The sequence below is a fragment of the Desmodus rotundus genome, chromosome 1 (assembly GCF_022682495.2).
Source record: "Desmodus rotundus isolate HL8 chromosome 1, HLdesRot8A.1, whole genome shotgun sequence".
NCBI classification, from domain to species: Eukaryota; Metazoa; Chordata; class Mammalia; order Chiroptera; family Phyllostomidae; genus Desmodus; species Desmodus rotundus.
The window spans coordinates 60452063-60466845 of NC_071387.1; the positions used below are offsets into that span (position 1 = coordinate 60452063).

The 14783-nt window shown below is 38.9% G+C and overlaps 1 protein-coding gene across 7 annotated transcripts in view; it reads right to left on the reverse strand.

Annotated features, from left to right (window-relative positions):
* Window positions 1-333: 333 nt before the first annotated feature.
* Window positions 334-14783, reverse strand: part of MPDZ (multiple PDZ domain crumbs cell polarity complex component) — a 162862-nt gene continuing 148412 nt past the window's right edge. For 6 of the 7 annotated variants that reach the window (XM_053924490.2, XM_053924502.2, XM_053924496.2 and 3 more), the window contains 12 exons: window positions 13927-14072; window positions 13043-13126; window positions 12681-12874; window positions 10388-10535; window positions 8721-8807; window positions 7821-7911; window positions 6885-6928; window positions 5918-6040; window positions 4189-4293; window positions 3513-3625; window positions 2596-2719; window positions 334-754 (listed from right to left, as the gene is read on the reverse strand). In XM_053924490.2, coding sequence (XP_053780465.1) covers window positions 608-754; window positions 2596-2719; window positions 3513-3625; window positions 4189-4293; window positions 5918-6040; window positions 6885-6928; window positions 7821-7911; window positions 8721-8807; window positions 10388-10535; window positions 12681-12874; window positions 13043-13126; window positions 13927-14072 — 1406 coding nt within the window. In that variant the 3' untranslated portion in view covers window positions 334-607. The remainder of the gene's footprint in view (window positions 755-2595; window positions 2720-3512; window positions 3626-4188; window positions 4294-5917; window positions 6041-6884; window positions 6929-7820; window positions 7912-8720; window positions 8808-10387; window positions 10536-12680; window positions 12875-13042; window positions 13127-13926; window positions 14073-14783) is intronic. The other variant, XM_053924487.2, reaches the window with a different exon arrangement.

Here is a 14783-nt window from a genome sequence, read left to right on the forward strand (position 1 = left end):
CTTTAGATATCTGCTCTTTATACTATACTAGAAACCCACTCTAGGAAGAAAATATTTATGTGTATATTAAAGGTGGGAGATGTGACTTTTTATAATAGTCAAAAATTTTAAACGCAGTATTTTTAAAGATTTTTAATAATTTTTTAAGTTAGTAATAAGGAGAGGGGTGGATGGACAAAATATAAGTCGCTTTTACAAAACTTGACATTTTCTTCTTTATTTTATATTTTCATTTTCACCCTAACTTGCGGAAGCCATTTCTCTTACGTTAGCTTTAGAATTCTTTTTTCTTCTTCTACTAACCAGTTTAGCACATAATAATTTTTGCCCACGTTACTATGAAGTGGCAGGTATCTTCCTGGAGAAAGAATGATCTAACCAGGCAAACAGTCCCACCTTCGAGTGTACGCCCACAATGTGCAAGGAGAGAGGGGAGCACGATGCTCGGCTGTCAGTGAGAAAGTCGTTTTCCTGTCAGTGTCACAGACCTAACTGGTGTTTTTCCCTACAGTTCTGAAGAGCACGATGAACACAGACTGGGAAAAGCCTCCCACAAGACCAGTCCCTTTCTCTTTACAGTGTGACACACGAGTGAGGGGGATGAACTTCAGGAGAGAACCACCAGTGTGACGCTGCCTTTTGTCCGCTTAAGGATGGCAACGGCTTCTTCGTGGGTTACCCCTTCCAGGCTCTGCCCGTTGACAGCGATGATCTGATCACCCCTTTTCAGACGCCCATCTTCAGAGGCTGCTCCCTGCAATGACCAAGTAGGCCTGTTTACTCAGAAAATGCTCACAGCAGAAAAAGATCTAAGCCAGAATTTAAACTGCTTCGCATGTGCACGCACGCTGCTCTTGGGGCCCCATGGGTGCTCCACAGTCGCTGAGCAATGAGGAACATACACAAAGGAGGTCCTTCTCCTAAATGATTTTAGCCATGAAATGCCTATTTGAGAGAGAATTTAGCAGTCAATAGATTAGCTGAATGGTTTTTTGGCTGCTCAGCATAGCAGGTAGGAACCCAAATTAATGAAGAATATTGAGAATTTGCCTAGTAAAATGGTTTCATAGAATCTAGGATTTCTGATACTGTAAGAAGACCTACGGAAAGAAAACAAAGGATCAGGTGGGCACAAAAGCAGTTTTGCAGGACAAAGGCGTGGAGTTCCTGAAACCCAAAGGTTTGCAGAAGCAAAAGCCCACATGTATGTCGACAGGGGCAGGACAAGGCACAAACCCTGCCGACTCTAACACAAACGCTCTCTGTGGTTTCATAAAGGCAGCTCAGGCTTGTTGGCTCTTTACTTCCCAAAGGGGTAGATGGAGCCTTCATGTTCTTTGTGGGCCCTAATGATTAAGTTCAAACACAGACACTGCTGTTTAAAAAGAACCCCGTCTTAAGGCACGCTGATGGTAGGCAATTATGCAATTAAATATAAAATTAAAATACAAAAAAGTTAATGAGGAATCCATAATGATGAAATTCTTAAAATATGTTCTAACCAGCATGCCTTAAATAAACTGTTCCAAGGCTGAGGAAATGACTGCATGCCTCTTCTACTCATTGGCAAATGCTGTTTGTATTTTTGGACCTACTAGTGGCGTTTAAAAATCTCATAAATTAAAGCTATAGCTTGACTGCTGTAGATACAGCACTTTAAATTGCTTAAAAATAATATTTTTTTCAAAGTAACAGAATGCAGCCCCCACTGGTAGGCACTTTATCGAACCACAGCACTAATCTCAAGCCCCTGTATCAGATCTTTTAATAGGTTTGACATATTTTACTCCTTTGGACTATAAAATTTTGAGATTCTGGATTTTTTCCTGCAGGAAATTTTGTCCAATTTTGTAGCTCCTCAAAAATGCCTTAAAATACATTAATAATAATTATATGGGTTTAAATTATTTTAATAGCTTCACCAATGTTGCAATAACTTCATTCTTATCCTAAACATTCTTAACATAGAACAGGTTACTATATAATTATAATTATATACTAATGGGTTTCCTTTTTTTCAATTAAATCCCTTAATTGCAAATGTCGGTTTAATGTAGGTGATAGAGCTCCTGGATACTCTTCAAATTATTTTAGTTATTATTTTGCTACTTTACTCAACGACATTAAACTGTAAAATAAATGTCCAATTAGTTAATCTGCATATCCATTTTGTGCTCTTTTCTGTTCCTGTCTTATATTTCACAATAAGAAAACCAACACACAAGGTAAAAGAAATGCCAGCACTTTATAGCATACATATTTAAAATGTCCCATTTTCAAAAGACATTCAATCATATGTCACTTATTTTTAAAAAAATAAAATCAGGCATTACTGTCTAAAGTTCATTAATATTTTTATGCATATTGTCAAGAATTCCCATGGAATTTCAATTTGAGCCTATTTTCCTTTAAACATAACTAAGCCTCAAATTGGACAAAAATATTTAATGACCCATTCCTGTAGGGAGCTCCAGAAGAAAATGACCAACTGTTAACCATTTGGTGTTACCTCAGGCCATAAACTAATAAGCCAGCTGCTGACCACTATTAACGATTGTTTAGGGGAGAGAGGGTGGTTAAAATTTGCAATCTTACCTTCGCAAACACTGTTTTAACATAAATGGGTAAGTCTCCATGAGGGCTGCCATATCCTCCTACTATACTGAAGCCCAAGCCATCTGGCCCTCGGTCCAGTGTAATGGACTTACACTGAGGAGGTCTATAGAGAAAGGAAGAAAAAAACAGGTTTTGGATTTAAAAATATATATATATATTATTGTGAACCAGCAAGTTAAGGATTATCTAACACTAACCTAGAACTAGCATCAATGTCTCTGCTACTGACAACGCGTATATTACGGGTGTTCCGGCATGCTTAAATTCTCGGTCATTGCTCAGTATTTCATTTTACATATCTAATGAAATTCTACTTAACACCTTAATTCTATTACTCATTTAGGGTTCTCTTAAACTAACATATTCACAGCATGTGCTCACTGCACGGAAAAGCTCATTCTTTCCGTAGTTTATTTAAAGTGAGAGGTTTACAGTCCAGAGGACCATCATGGAGTAACTCATAAACATCAGCACTCCCACACTCAGAGGGGAAAACCAATTGTAAATAATGTAAAGGCTGCATCAAATTATTTAAAAACACTAACACGCTCCTCTCTTCTCTTCTATGTTCTGATTCTTTTGTACTCAGGTGTTAGATACTTGTGATTTTTTTAATCAAAAAAAATAATTAAACGAGTAGGAAACGTTGGATAGATCTAACTTGCTCCATGTCACACAGAGCAGTGACATCAGGACTAAAACGTGCTCCCAAAACACTCAGAGATGAAAGTGTGGGAAGGGTAGTGACATGTCTATCTGTCTTTGATAAACTAAATCCATGCCATAATTATTTAATAGCTTAGAAACACTTGATTTTCATATTTCATACCTCATCTCTTACTATTTCACCTTTATGTGAGCAGTAGGGACGTACAAACCATGATATATGAGCTCACCCTACATCATCCTGAAATATACTGCTTGACGTCAGCCCGGAGAAAGAGAGGCTGGGACTGGCCGGCTCCTGCTGGGGGCCTGTGACCACACTCACATCTCCCCCAGCAACCACCTGTGCACAGGAGAGACATAAAGAGAAAAACACATGTTCACGTGGCTGGGGACACGTCAGTAGTTTTTCTTTAAAAAGAGCATTTGGATTAAAACATGTTTTTTTTATTGTCCACTTAATCATTTCTGTTAGCATAATATACAGCCAAAGAGAAAGAAATTTCACAAGGTTCAGAGGCCTCTTCAAATGGCAGTAAAAATATTCTACTAGTTCAATTTATCAAGTTCTCTGATGGTTTTCAAACATGGCCTCACATGCCATTAATTTCTAAAGATCTTTAGAACACAAGCCACTCACGCCACTTAAATTCTACAATTGATCATTCACCACTAGGCCCTTGTATTTTTTCCCCCTTCAAGTGTGAAACAATAAACGCACCAGCATCAATGTGACAGAATGTGTTTCTTACTCTCTTGGAACTCTCAGTGTAATCATTTATGTTCTAGGGAAATATTAAATGAAATCATAGCAGGAGATTTAAGAGTTTTTACTGGTTTAACATCAAAGCTCCTGTGTCTTCGAGCTACCTGTATTCTGAATAGTGCTTGGGAGAAGAATCTTACCTGCATTTCAATGGAGCCAGGGGTACTTTTCAGTAAGTTAACTGCTTGGGTGTGAGTCATGCCCTCAGTGGATGTGCCACCAATAGTGACAATCCTATCCCCAACCTGCAAGGAGGAGAAAGACACAGCCATCTGCTAAACCAGCCACGCGGAGAAGGACACTGAGACCTGAACAATCATTTCCTTTTCTACCGTGCACATCGCATATATAGCGCTATATCAGCAATGAAAATCGACCCGAGGAAACCACTAACCGCCATGAAGCTGCACCCACAAAAAGAAGTTACACATAAGGACTAAGTTCTACAGTCTCTGGGGGGAGGGGAAAATCACTCTTCATTTCTCCTGGCTAAGAGACTGCATCCTATTAAAAGAAGAAGATATCTGATGTCATTTGGAAACCAGAATTTCTCTGGACATTATTATTATACACATTATACATGACTCTAAATCAGGAGTGTACAAAGCAAGGTCCAAAGGCCATGTCCGGCCCACTGCCTCTTTTGGTGAATACAGTTTGCTATGCTTGTTTGGTTGCATTCATGGGGCAGAGCTGAGGAGTTGTAACAGAGAACCCTAGGTCCAAAAATACCTAGAACAGTCACCACCTGGTCTATCAAAGGGCAGCTTTCCAATCCTGGTGCTAACAAGCAATTTTTAAGTGTCAGTCATATATTTAGATATCAAAGGAGACTGAACCGTTCCCAACTTGAAGACTATTTTAACTAAGTGAAATAAGCCAGTCAGAGAAAGACAAATACCATACGATTTCACTCACATGTGGAATTTAATGCACAAACTGAACTAATAAGCAAATAGAGGCAAACTCATAGATGGAGAGCAGGACGACGGCAATTTGATAGCAGGGGAGGATAGGGGGTGGAGGGACTGAGTAAAAAGGAAAAAGGACTCATGGACAACAGTGTGATGACTACAGGGGGCGGGGAGAGTACAAGTGGGTTAAACGGTAATGGAAAAAAATACAATAAAAGTTTAAAAAGATAAACTAAGAGGTGGCCATGTTTCAAGACCATTTTGACACATGAGGCCACACAGATTTTATTTTGTAGAAAACTAGTTAGTTGCCAGTTAGCATAAATTCCATCAGAGTGTTCTGCATTTGAATAATCCCTTGACTTTGAAGCAAGTTGTGTACAGTTTTATAATTTATGTCACATTTACAAGGTGGAGGAAAAGGAGTTTTACAGTTGTGAGTACAGAAACAGTTTATTCTTGTGTTGTTATTTATGAATTATTATATAATTTATTTGAATTACAACTATAAATCTATTTCTGTCCACACCTATATGTTGAAATTCTGCAAAATTGATTATTTATCAATTGATAAAATTGATAATCATTTTCAACTTCATAAAGTTAAATCAGCATTTAAAATAAAAATGTGTAAAAAAATGTCCACCTCATACTGTTGTTCTGAAGCACTATTTTCTTTTAACTGCTATTAGTTTCAAACCATAAAACAACAAAAAAAGGAACAACAGTAAATCTTCCCACTTCATTTGCTTGAAAATTTGCATACAATAGCAAATTCTCTCTTCTAAAAATTTTCTTCACCTTTTACTCAAAGCAAGGCATGGTATGAGTGGATTATCCGATTTAAAAGCAGATAAAAACATTTGAAACCGTCTGCAACCTGTGGTCAGATTCAAAAGGTTTATCAAAATTTGCCAAATTTGCTGGGGCCACCAGGGCAATTAGATAAACTTACTCTGAGTTTTTGGGTCTGAGCAGCCACTCCATTCGGGTGCATCATGGCGATAAATATAGGAACGTCGCCGAGTGGGCTGCCCACCCCTCCCGCAATGCTGATTCCCAACGAGTCAGAAGGCCCCTGCCAGGGAAGAGAGAGTTCGGCCAATGTGATATTTTTAATTGACTTTTGGTTTCTTTGGCACAATATTCAATGTTAACTCTGATCCCCTAGATGTGAGCGTGGAAAATGATGTTAAAAAAATTGCATTATTTTATTTGACACAGGTCCTTAGTGTGATTTAGGAAAAGAAACATCTGTAGCAGAAACCATACATGTTAAGCAAAAATCACGTTGTGGGACTGATGAACAGCAGGTAAGCTGATAACATGAAAAGGGCACAGGTTTTGAAATCGGAGGGACTTGTGTACAAAGCCAAGACGCCGCACGTAGAAACACTGGGACCCGGAACAAGTCCTCTCCTCCCAGGAAACCACCAGGTCTTCCCTGAGCGAGTGGTGACTGCAGCGCTCCCACAGAGCGCTGAGGTGAGCTTTGAATGAGATGGTGGCAGCACAGAGCATCTACACCAGAGTTCAGCAGGTAGTGACGGCTCAGTAGACTGTGGCTGCCTTTACTGTCTCTCCTGTACACAGCTGTCAGGGGAGTCTGCTTTGGGAAGACAGGACATGTCTGCCGAAGGCAAAGGCTGACTTATCCGTATGAGGTCGGGCAGACTTTGTGTGGGGCTGAGCTGATGCTGGTCTTGACAATACAGAACATGCCAAGAGTGACTTTTCGAACAAGGTACTACAGTCAGAAAATCCAGCACAGACTGCATTGTGCTATTCTTACTGTATTCCATAAATAATTTTTCAGATAGGACTATGAAAAAGTAAGATAGCTTAGAGAAAAACATGTATGCAGGTGCCTCTAACTTCAACACAATTTTCATTGTTTTCTTTTCCCCAAGTCCCCGAGTTACCTTTTTTATTTCAACTGTTCTCAATCCCTGTATTTCAGATGCTACTATAAAGATGAAAAAGATAAAACATGGTTATTAAAGCATTTTTTATTTTCATTTAAGTTTTAGTGAATGTCTGGAGCTGGATGGGACTAAATAGTACACCCAACATTTTTTGAAAAGGCTCTCACAGTTGCTGGTACACATGATTACATCTGTCCCACAGAAGAACTCCTTATTTCTCCCGTTGGAAAACACACACACCATCCCATGGCCCCCTTCCTATTGTAAGCACGGTTATATAACTGTATAATCCACTTCGAGTGAGGCAAGGACAGAATGTGTTTTGGATGGAACGACACATGTGCACAGCTGAGAGGAATGAAGTCATGGGTGCATTCAAAAGCATTCATGGACGCAAGTGCCTAAATTTCTAGAGTATTAGTCATATTGCAAACAGAGAATGCCATATGGTTAGTTTCTTCAATCTGAACAACTTTCAACAAATGCTTCAAGCCAAAAAACTCTCTGCATCATGATTTCATGTAATTAAAACACAGGAGGATCATATTAATTTTCTCAATCAAAATTTTTGCAATTCTCATGGAAAAAGAAGGCTTCACTTAATGGCCTCTTCTGATTTACTGGTGTTACACTAAACTGAGAAAGGAAATAAAAATCAAACACGCCAACAGGCTTAGGGATAACAATTCACAGAAGCCCGATTCTAACGTTTGGTGTATCTCACAGGGCAAACGTGCAATGGGAGAAGCAGCCATAGGCACAGTGTCCGCTGTCAGGCATTTTTGCCAGCACACATCTTTCTGCCTGTATTAGCAAGTGGAATGATTTGGGGGAAAGAGAACTCGGAGGTAAATTAAAACAGGGAAGAAAATCTTGTGTCGATGGCCAAAATTCAAGCCAGTAAATCATGTTTAAATGTCAGACCAGTCTTACATGCATTCTTCTTTGAGTTACTTTCCAGGGACTCAGACGCACTGGGTCCAGAAAGCGGAAAAGTGAACGATGACAGGCTGCATTCACTCATCTACGAATACAAAACAATTACTTTAGACGGTTTTGGAAGTGATAGTACCCCTTAAATGCCACTCATTTCAGAATTCAATTATTTTAATGCATCCAGAGAGAAATACCTGTTAAGTAACACTGGCATTTGGTGATTTGATAGGCATTTAAACAGCTTCTACTGATTTTTTTAAGGAAGAATTTGCATAGTGATCTAAATAAATTGAAGCAGAAAGGATGGATGAGATTGATTCCAACCTATCTAAAGTTTTGGTGGATTTTCACAATCTCATTCAAGGCAATCCTCTCTAAATGTCAGCTGACGTTGTACATAGATGGGGACTTACAAACAGTAGAACTGGGACCAGTCACAGGAAACCAATGGCAGCCATTGAGGGGCCAATAAGGGGTCTTTAAGGACAGGCTGATGAAAATGGGCTTTGGTCATCAGAAGACAAGACTGAGCAGTGCTTGCCAGGAGACTTGAACTGTGTTAACACTATACTTTTAACACATGTGGAAGCATCTACAGTATACTGCTTGGTAAATGTGAGTCACAAAACACTTTGTATTATCTTGGTAGGCTTTTATGCATTAATTGGTATGAGATTATGGAGAAAGAATCATTTTTAAAAAAAAGAACTAAGGTCCTTCCAATTCTTACAAACTACTCAAGAGCTACACCTTGCTTACCTGTCTACTTTCAGCTCTTGCTCTTCCCTATCACAAACTCTCACCCCACTCTGCCAGACAGACCCACAGTCAAAACTGTCCTTGAGTTCCCTTTGGCACGTGGACTGCATTCCCCTGATGAATCCCCCAGCTACCCACCTGGCTGCTCTGAGAGGGCCTCCTCTCTGAATGGAATGGTCCAGCTTTGATTCTTCCTACTTCCAAGGTCACTGTACCTAGGGAACACTGGGGGAGCGGTTGTTTTATGGAAATGTTTAAATAAAATGCCACAGTCCTCTAAAGGTGCACATTTTACCCTTCAAAACTGAGTTTTTTAAAGGTTTATTCCTTTTGGAATTTCCATAGGCAAGGATACCCCCAATGTTTTGTAGAAAGAGGCTTTTTAAAACAAAACTAGTCAAAATAGTAACAATAAGCAGCTACAGCAACATCAAGTATCTGTCTTACCACCTCTTGATTTACATGGGTACTCTTTCTGACAGGTAACGAGAAAATGAAAATTGGGCAATTATCTCAGGAAACATACTGATTGGCTAAATGAACTAAATAACTCAGGTTTAAAAAAACAACACAGAAACAATAAAACATCTTTTGTTCTTAATAGCAGACACACACACACACACACACACACACACGTAAACTCTCTATTGTTACACTATCCAAATAAATAATACCTAAATTTGCCGTTCTGCTAGCAACACAAAACAAGGATTGAAAATGCTACACAGTCTCATGTAGAAGTAGCACGAGGAGGTGTGTAAGATGCTGGGCTTCTGCAGTCAGACACTGTTTTAAGTCAGACTATGTGATTCACTAGCTGGGTGACCTTAATAGATGACTAGCTTGTTAAGTCTTTAATCTTCTTTTTTAAGATGGAGACCGTTACAGGCTGTTGTGATAAGATAATTCCAAATATAATGCTTATGACAGTGTCTAGCGCAAAGTAGTACTTCCATAACTACTGGGCACTGGCATTATTATGCTCCTTCTGATAGGGGTTACCAGAGATGTTTTACTGTCAAACATGTTGATCATTAAAAAAATTTTGAAAGGTCAAAACTGGGCATGCCATATCCAGAAGTTGTTTTGGTTTCTTTGTTTGCTTTGGGGTTGGGGTTAGAAACTTAAACCCTTCCTGAACCTAGTATATTTCCAGCTTCCATAACTGCCAAGATTAACAAATTCTATACGTTAATTATTTAATGTGTAAATTTATAACTCATCTACTTACAACATAGCTCTTACAAACTTCAAGGGTATCTATTATAAAAATTTTTCAAGTCAATTTTTCTGTTATAAAAGCAATTCTTCCTAAATAGAAGGTTTTGAAAATAAAATGAAGAGGAAAACCAAGGATTCCATGGTTCTAATCATCACTTTGTAATTATTGTTAAAGGACTTATAAGACTTTATTTTACATAAATGTGTCTCTACTGTAAATACAATTTTGTTTCATATTCTCTGGTGCTATGTTTTTTCATATTAATTAATATAATTTTCCTGAACATGATTTTAAAGATACATTTGCCATGCACCTTTGCTGTATTTACCGAAGTCTGTATAGTTATGATGTCGACTTCCAATTTTTCTATTACAAATAACACTGCAGTGAACTTCATGTGCAGCATGAAGACTCTGTGTATTGAGGATTCTTTATCATGGAAATATGATTTCTTACCTGTATCTTTCTTGAAAGAACACTTTAAATAAAGAGGAGTCACTGCTTCTTTCACTGTGATGGCTCCATGTCAAAGTCCCCTGATTTATATTATGGCACACAATTATTTTTGACATTGGAATTTTACCTTTAGCAAAGCAGCAACAGCTTCCTGGGTGGCGTTACGAACATCTTCTCCATTCACCATTAGTATCTGGTCTCCCTGCATCAGTCTTCCATCAGCATCTGCAATTCCTCCTTTGACAATGTCTGACACAAATACTCCACTGTCATTTCTGCAAACATAATTTGAACTTGATTTTGATTTTCAACATTATTACTTTTTCTCAACTGTAATGCAATATTTATTCAATAAAAAGCTGACATTTTTTAACTAAAAGTTTTACTCTATCTTTATGACTTCACGAGCTTTAGTGTTTTCAAAGCAACACTGGGGCAGTATTATTAGAATTAATTTTTGTGGTAAATAATAGCTTGTATTTACACTATGAGTTCCTCAAAAAATTAAAAAATGGAACTGCCTTATGACCAAGTGATTCTGCCTCTCGGAATTTATCCAAAGAAACCTGAAACAGTAATTTCAAAGGATATATGTTCCCCTATGTTCACTGCAGCTTTTATTTACAATAGCCAAATTTTAGAAGCAGCCTAAGTGTCTATTAGAAGATGACTGGACAAAGCCGTAGTACATTTACACAATGGAATACTATTCAATTGTAAAAAAAGAAGTAAGTTTTACCTTTCAGGACAGCATGGATGGACTTGGAGAACATTATGCTAAGTGAAAGAAGCCAGTCAAACAAAGATAAATATCATATGATTTCACTCATATGTGGGATCTAATGAACAAAATGAACTAGCAAGCAAAACAGAGACAAATTCATACATAGAGAGCAGGCTGACAGATGGCGACTGCAAGGGAGGGATGGGTGGGAGACTGGAAGAATGGAGCAAAAAAAGAAATAAAAGAAAAAACTCATGGACACGGACAACAGTGTGATGACTGCCAGGGGGCCAAACGGTACATGAACTTGAAAAAATACAGCTTATGTCTTATAACACTTTCTAGATTAAACATATATTTGATAAGCATATTTTTTAAAAAATTTATTGTTATTCAATTACAGTTGTATGCCTTTTCTCCCCATCCCTCCACCCCACCCCAGTGATAAGCATATTTATTCAACAAGTATATTCCGTGAGCAGAAGTGGCTTCTATTATACTCACTGTACGGATCACATGGTTACCAAATGGCAAAATTGAGATGTAGGAGTCGGTCCCTGGGGGCAAACCTATCGCTCCTTCTGTACCCTAATGAAACCCTGAGTGCATACTGACCTGCACCTATCAAAATATGCTGCTATTATCATCAACATCATGAACATCATTGAAAATGAATAGCAAATGTGTGTCTCAAGCTAGAACCATTTATTGCCCAGAACTTAAGTACCCCCCTTGCTGTGCTATCTTTTATTTTAAATCATTACAAATCTAACCTCCAATCAAGAGAGATTTATGCATAATGAACAAATACTAATCTTGTTCTAATCTTTCATTCGAGGAACTATAAATAAACCAACAACTTCTTGCTGAGACACAAAGGTAACTGTAATTAGCAATGTTTAGTGAAAGGTGAATTGCATCACTTGTTCTTGCCAAGGTGGCGGCCTCAAGTCATTTCACCCTCTGATCGTCTGCTTTCCCATCTTTAGAATGAAGGTGTTAGAACTTACTGTACTGTATATTTGTTAATATTTCCTATACATACACATGTTTAAATAAGCTTGGTACTGAATTTATGTATATTCACCAACCTAACACCCCCGCCTCTCTCTTTACACTGTTCCCTTTCGATGGCACACTCTGTTCGAGCTGATCCTTCTCCCTGGAATGTCCTCCACCCCCTTCCATAAACTATCACTTATCACTTTTAGCTCCAGCCTAGCCACCTCTTTTTAAAGACGTTTTCCTAATCCACTTCCCTTAAGTACGATTATTTGGTCCATTTCTCCTTTGCTTCCATGGATCCCCACATACATTTCTGTCACTCATCAGTAGGTTCCTGTGTTGCAAGAATATATTTAACTGTCACTTACCAAGCTGTGAGTTTTCTGAGGTCAGGATCCATGTTTTAGTTGCACTTAACCCCGCTCCCCAGAACCTAACATACTTCCTGGCACATAGCAGGTACTCAAAAGTAACACATGGCTTTTTGTCTGGTGCCTTCAAAAGCCTTCAAAATACTGACTGAAAAAGTTTAAAACCAGTGTCTTTTGATGTTTCACACTGAGTGGGCTGACAATAGCTCCTTACAGAACACCAGCTGTTGATAAAGATTCTAGTACAGCTGGGACTCTTTAAAAGACCTTAGATTCAATCATTTCCAATAGGTCACTGGACTTGCCCTTTTCAGTCTTACCTTTTACCAACAATGCTTAACCCCAGGCCTTTCCCAGGTTTCTTCTGCAGCTCAACAGTGAGGGTGTCACATACATCCTCCTCTTTGTACGGGGCCTCGTCTCTGTAGAGTGTCAGGCGTACTCTCTGTGGTGTCTGTCTCAGGACATTTATTGCTTCGTCATGTGTGGCCTTTCTCAAGTCAATTCCATTCACCTGTACAGAAATGGGACACAGAACCAGGTGAGTTAAGGAAAGAGAAGAAAGAAGGCAGAAGGGTGGGTGGGAGGGAGGGAGGAAAACAGAAACAAACACAGAAGACCCCCCTGCCCAGAGTAGCCTTTTCTTTGTTAACTGTAAAGGTCAAGCACACAGCATTTGTACCTCTAAAATCTGATCGCCGGCCCAGAGTCTTCCATCTTTACATGCTGCTCCTTCTTCATAAACTTCATGGATAATAATGGCACCCTAAGGACCCAGACAAATCATACGCACACCTTACTCCATTTTCCGTAGGAATGATGAGCAGAAATGAAGCCGAAACACTCTGCACTTTTACAGACAGCGATAAGGGTTACGCACTCACTGGATCCATGTATGAGTCCCACCAAAATTCAAAGAAAAATATAATAACATAATTTTTGCTAAAAAGGCTCACAGAAGCTTATACTTCTTTCTAATGATGGGGAGCCTTAAAAATTATAACATATATAAATCACACGCATATATTATGGATACACATCATCTTTCTTATCCCATATGAAATGACGAAGCATTTTTGACATTTAGAAAATTTGCCTACAAATTATCCATAGACTCCTCTCAATATGGGTCTAACCCAACCGTATTAAGTCAGTAAAAAGGAAATTAAAATACAGCAAGGACTAGTGAACTGACAGAAATATTCTGAACCTAAAGGTTGCAATCACAAGTTGTATCACATAATCTTCTGTTTGTTTTCTTGTTTTTTTAATTGAATTTATTGGGGTGATGTTGGTTAATAATGTCACCCCAATAATAAGGTTTCAGGTGTACATTTCTATGATACATCATCTGTATACTGTATTGTGTGTTCACCACCCCAAGTCAACAGAAAATTATTGAGTCAGAACTGGCACACTCAAAAAATAAAAATCCAAGTACCCACCCAGTTAAATATTTGCTCTGCAAATTAAAATAACAAGAATGGCACATTTTTGCAAGCCTTTCTCTGTCATTTAACAGACTGAGAGGGAGCCCCCTGAGAACGACCTTGGGCGTGCCCTTACCAGCAGCGTGTCGGCCCCCCCAACAATACTCAGGCCCAGCCCCGTTCGCCCCTTGGAGATCTCAATCGTTGTCTCGCAGCCTGGGATAATGGGGCAGGTGGCAGGGTCAGAAGCAAAGACTGCTGGTGTCGATGACCTGCTTGTACCTAAAAGCAAGTCAGAAGGAAATAAAACACAAATGAAATTGACTGGAAGGCACAGACAGTAAATCCGCCACACCAGCTGTCTTTGGGAGGTGAAGCAGAAAAACGGGCCCAACACTGGGGACAAAGACTTCAAACTCACCTTAGTCTTTTAATGATTAAACTATCAAACAAATATGATTAAATTCTCATTGTTAATTGAGAGTGGCAGGCACAAAATTACCTGTTAAATTACTTTTGCGCTATTTCTGTATTTTTTAAGTTCCTAGAGAGAATATGTATGTATAAAGGAGTGAGAGCAGAGAGTTGAACTGAACCTCTGGTCTCACTCCAATGTTCTGTGTTTCACCGGAGCCAAGTAACCTTCTCACGAAATCATGATTTGTAAAGCCTGGAAGTGAGATGCGTGGCAGGGCCCACCACACAGTCAGGGAAGACCACAAAACGCACAGAACGTCAACACTTTGGCCATGGCGCCTGCCTTTCAGGGCTTCTCTGCTTTTGTTTTCCATTTCTTGTTGTTGTAGAGCATCTCCTCTCATATAATCAAATCTGAGCACTATGTAGCTGCACTTAATACCTGAGTTTACAATCAAGTGAGATCACTTGCAGTATCTTTCCTGCGTCTTACATGATGTCTTAAAAACTCATATAATACATATTGGTACATATAGGCTCAGAATTGAAGCAATCAGAATAGAGTACGAAAAACCA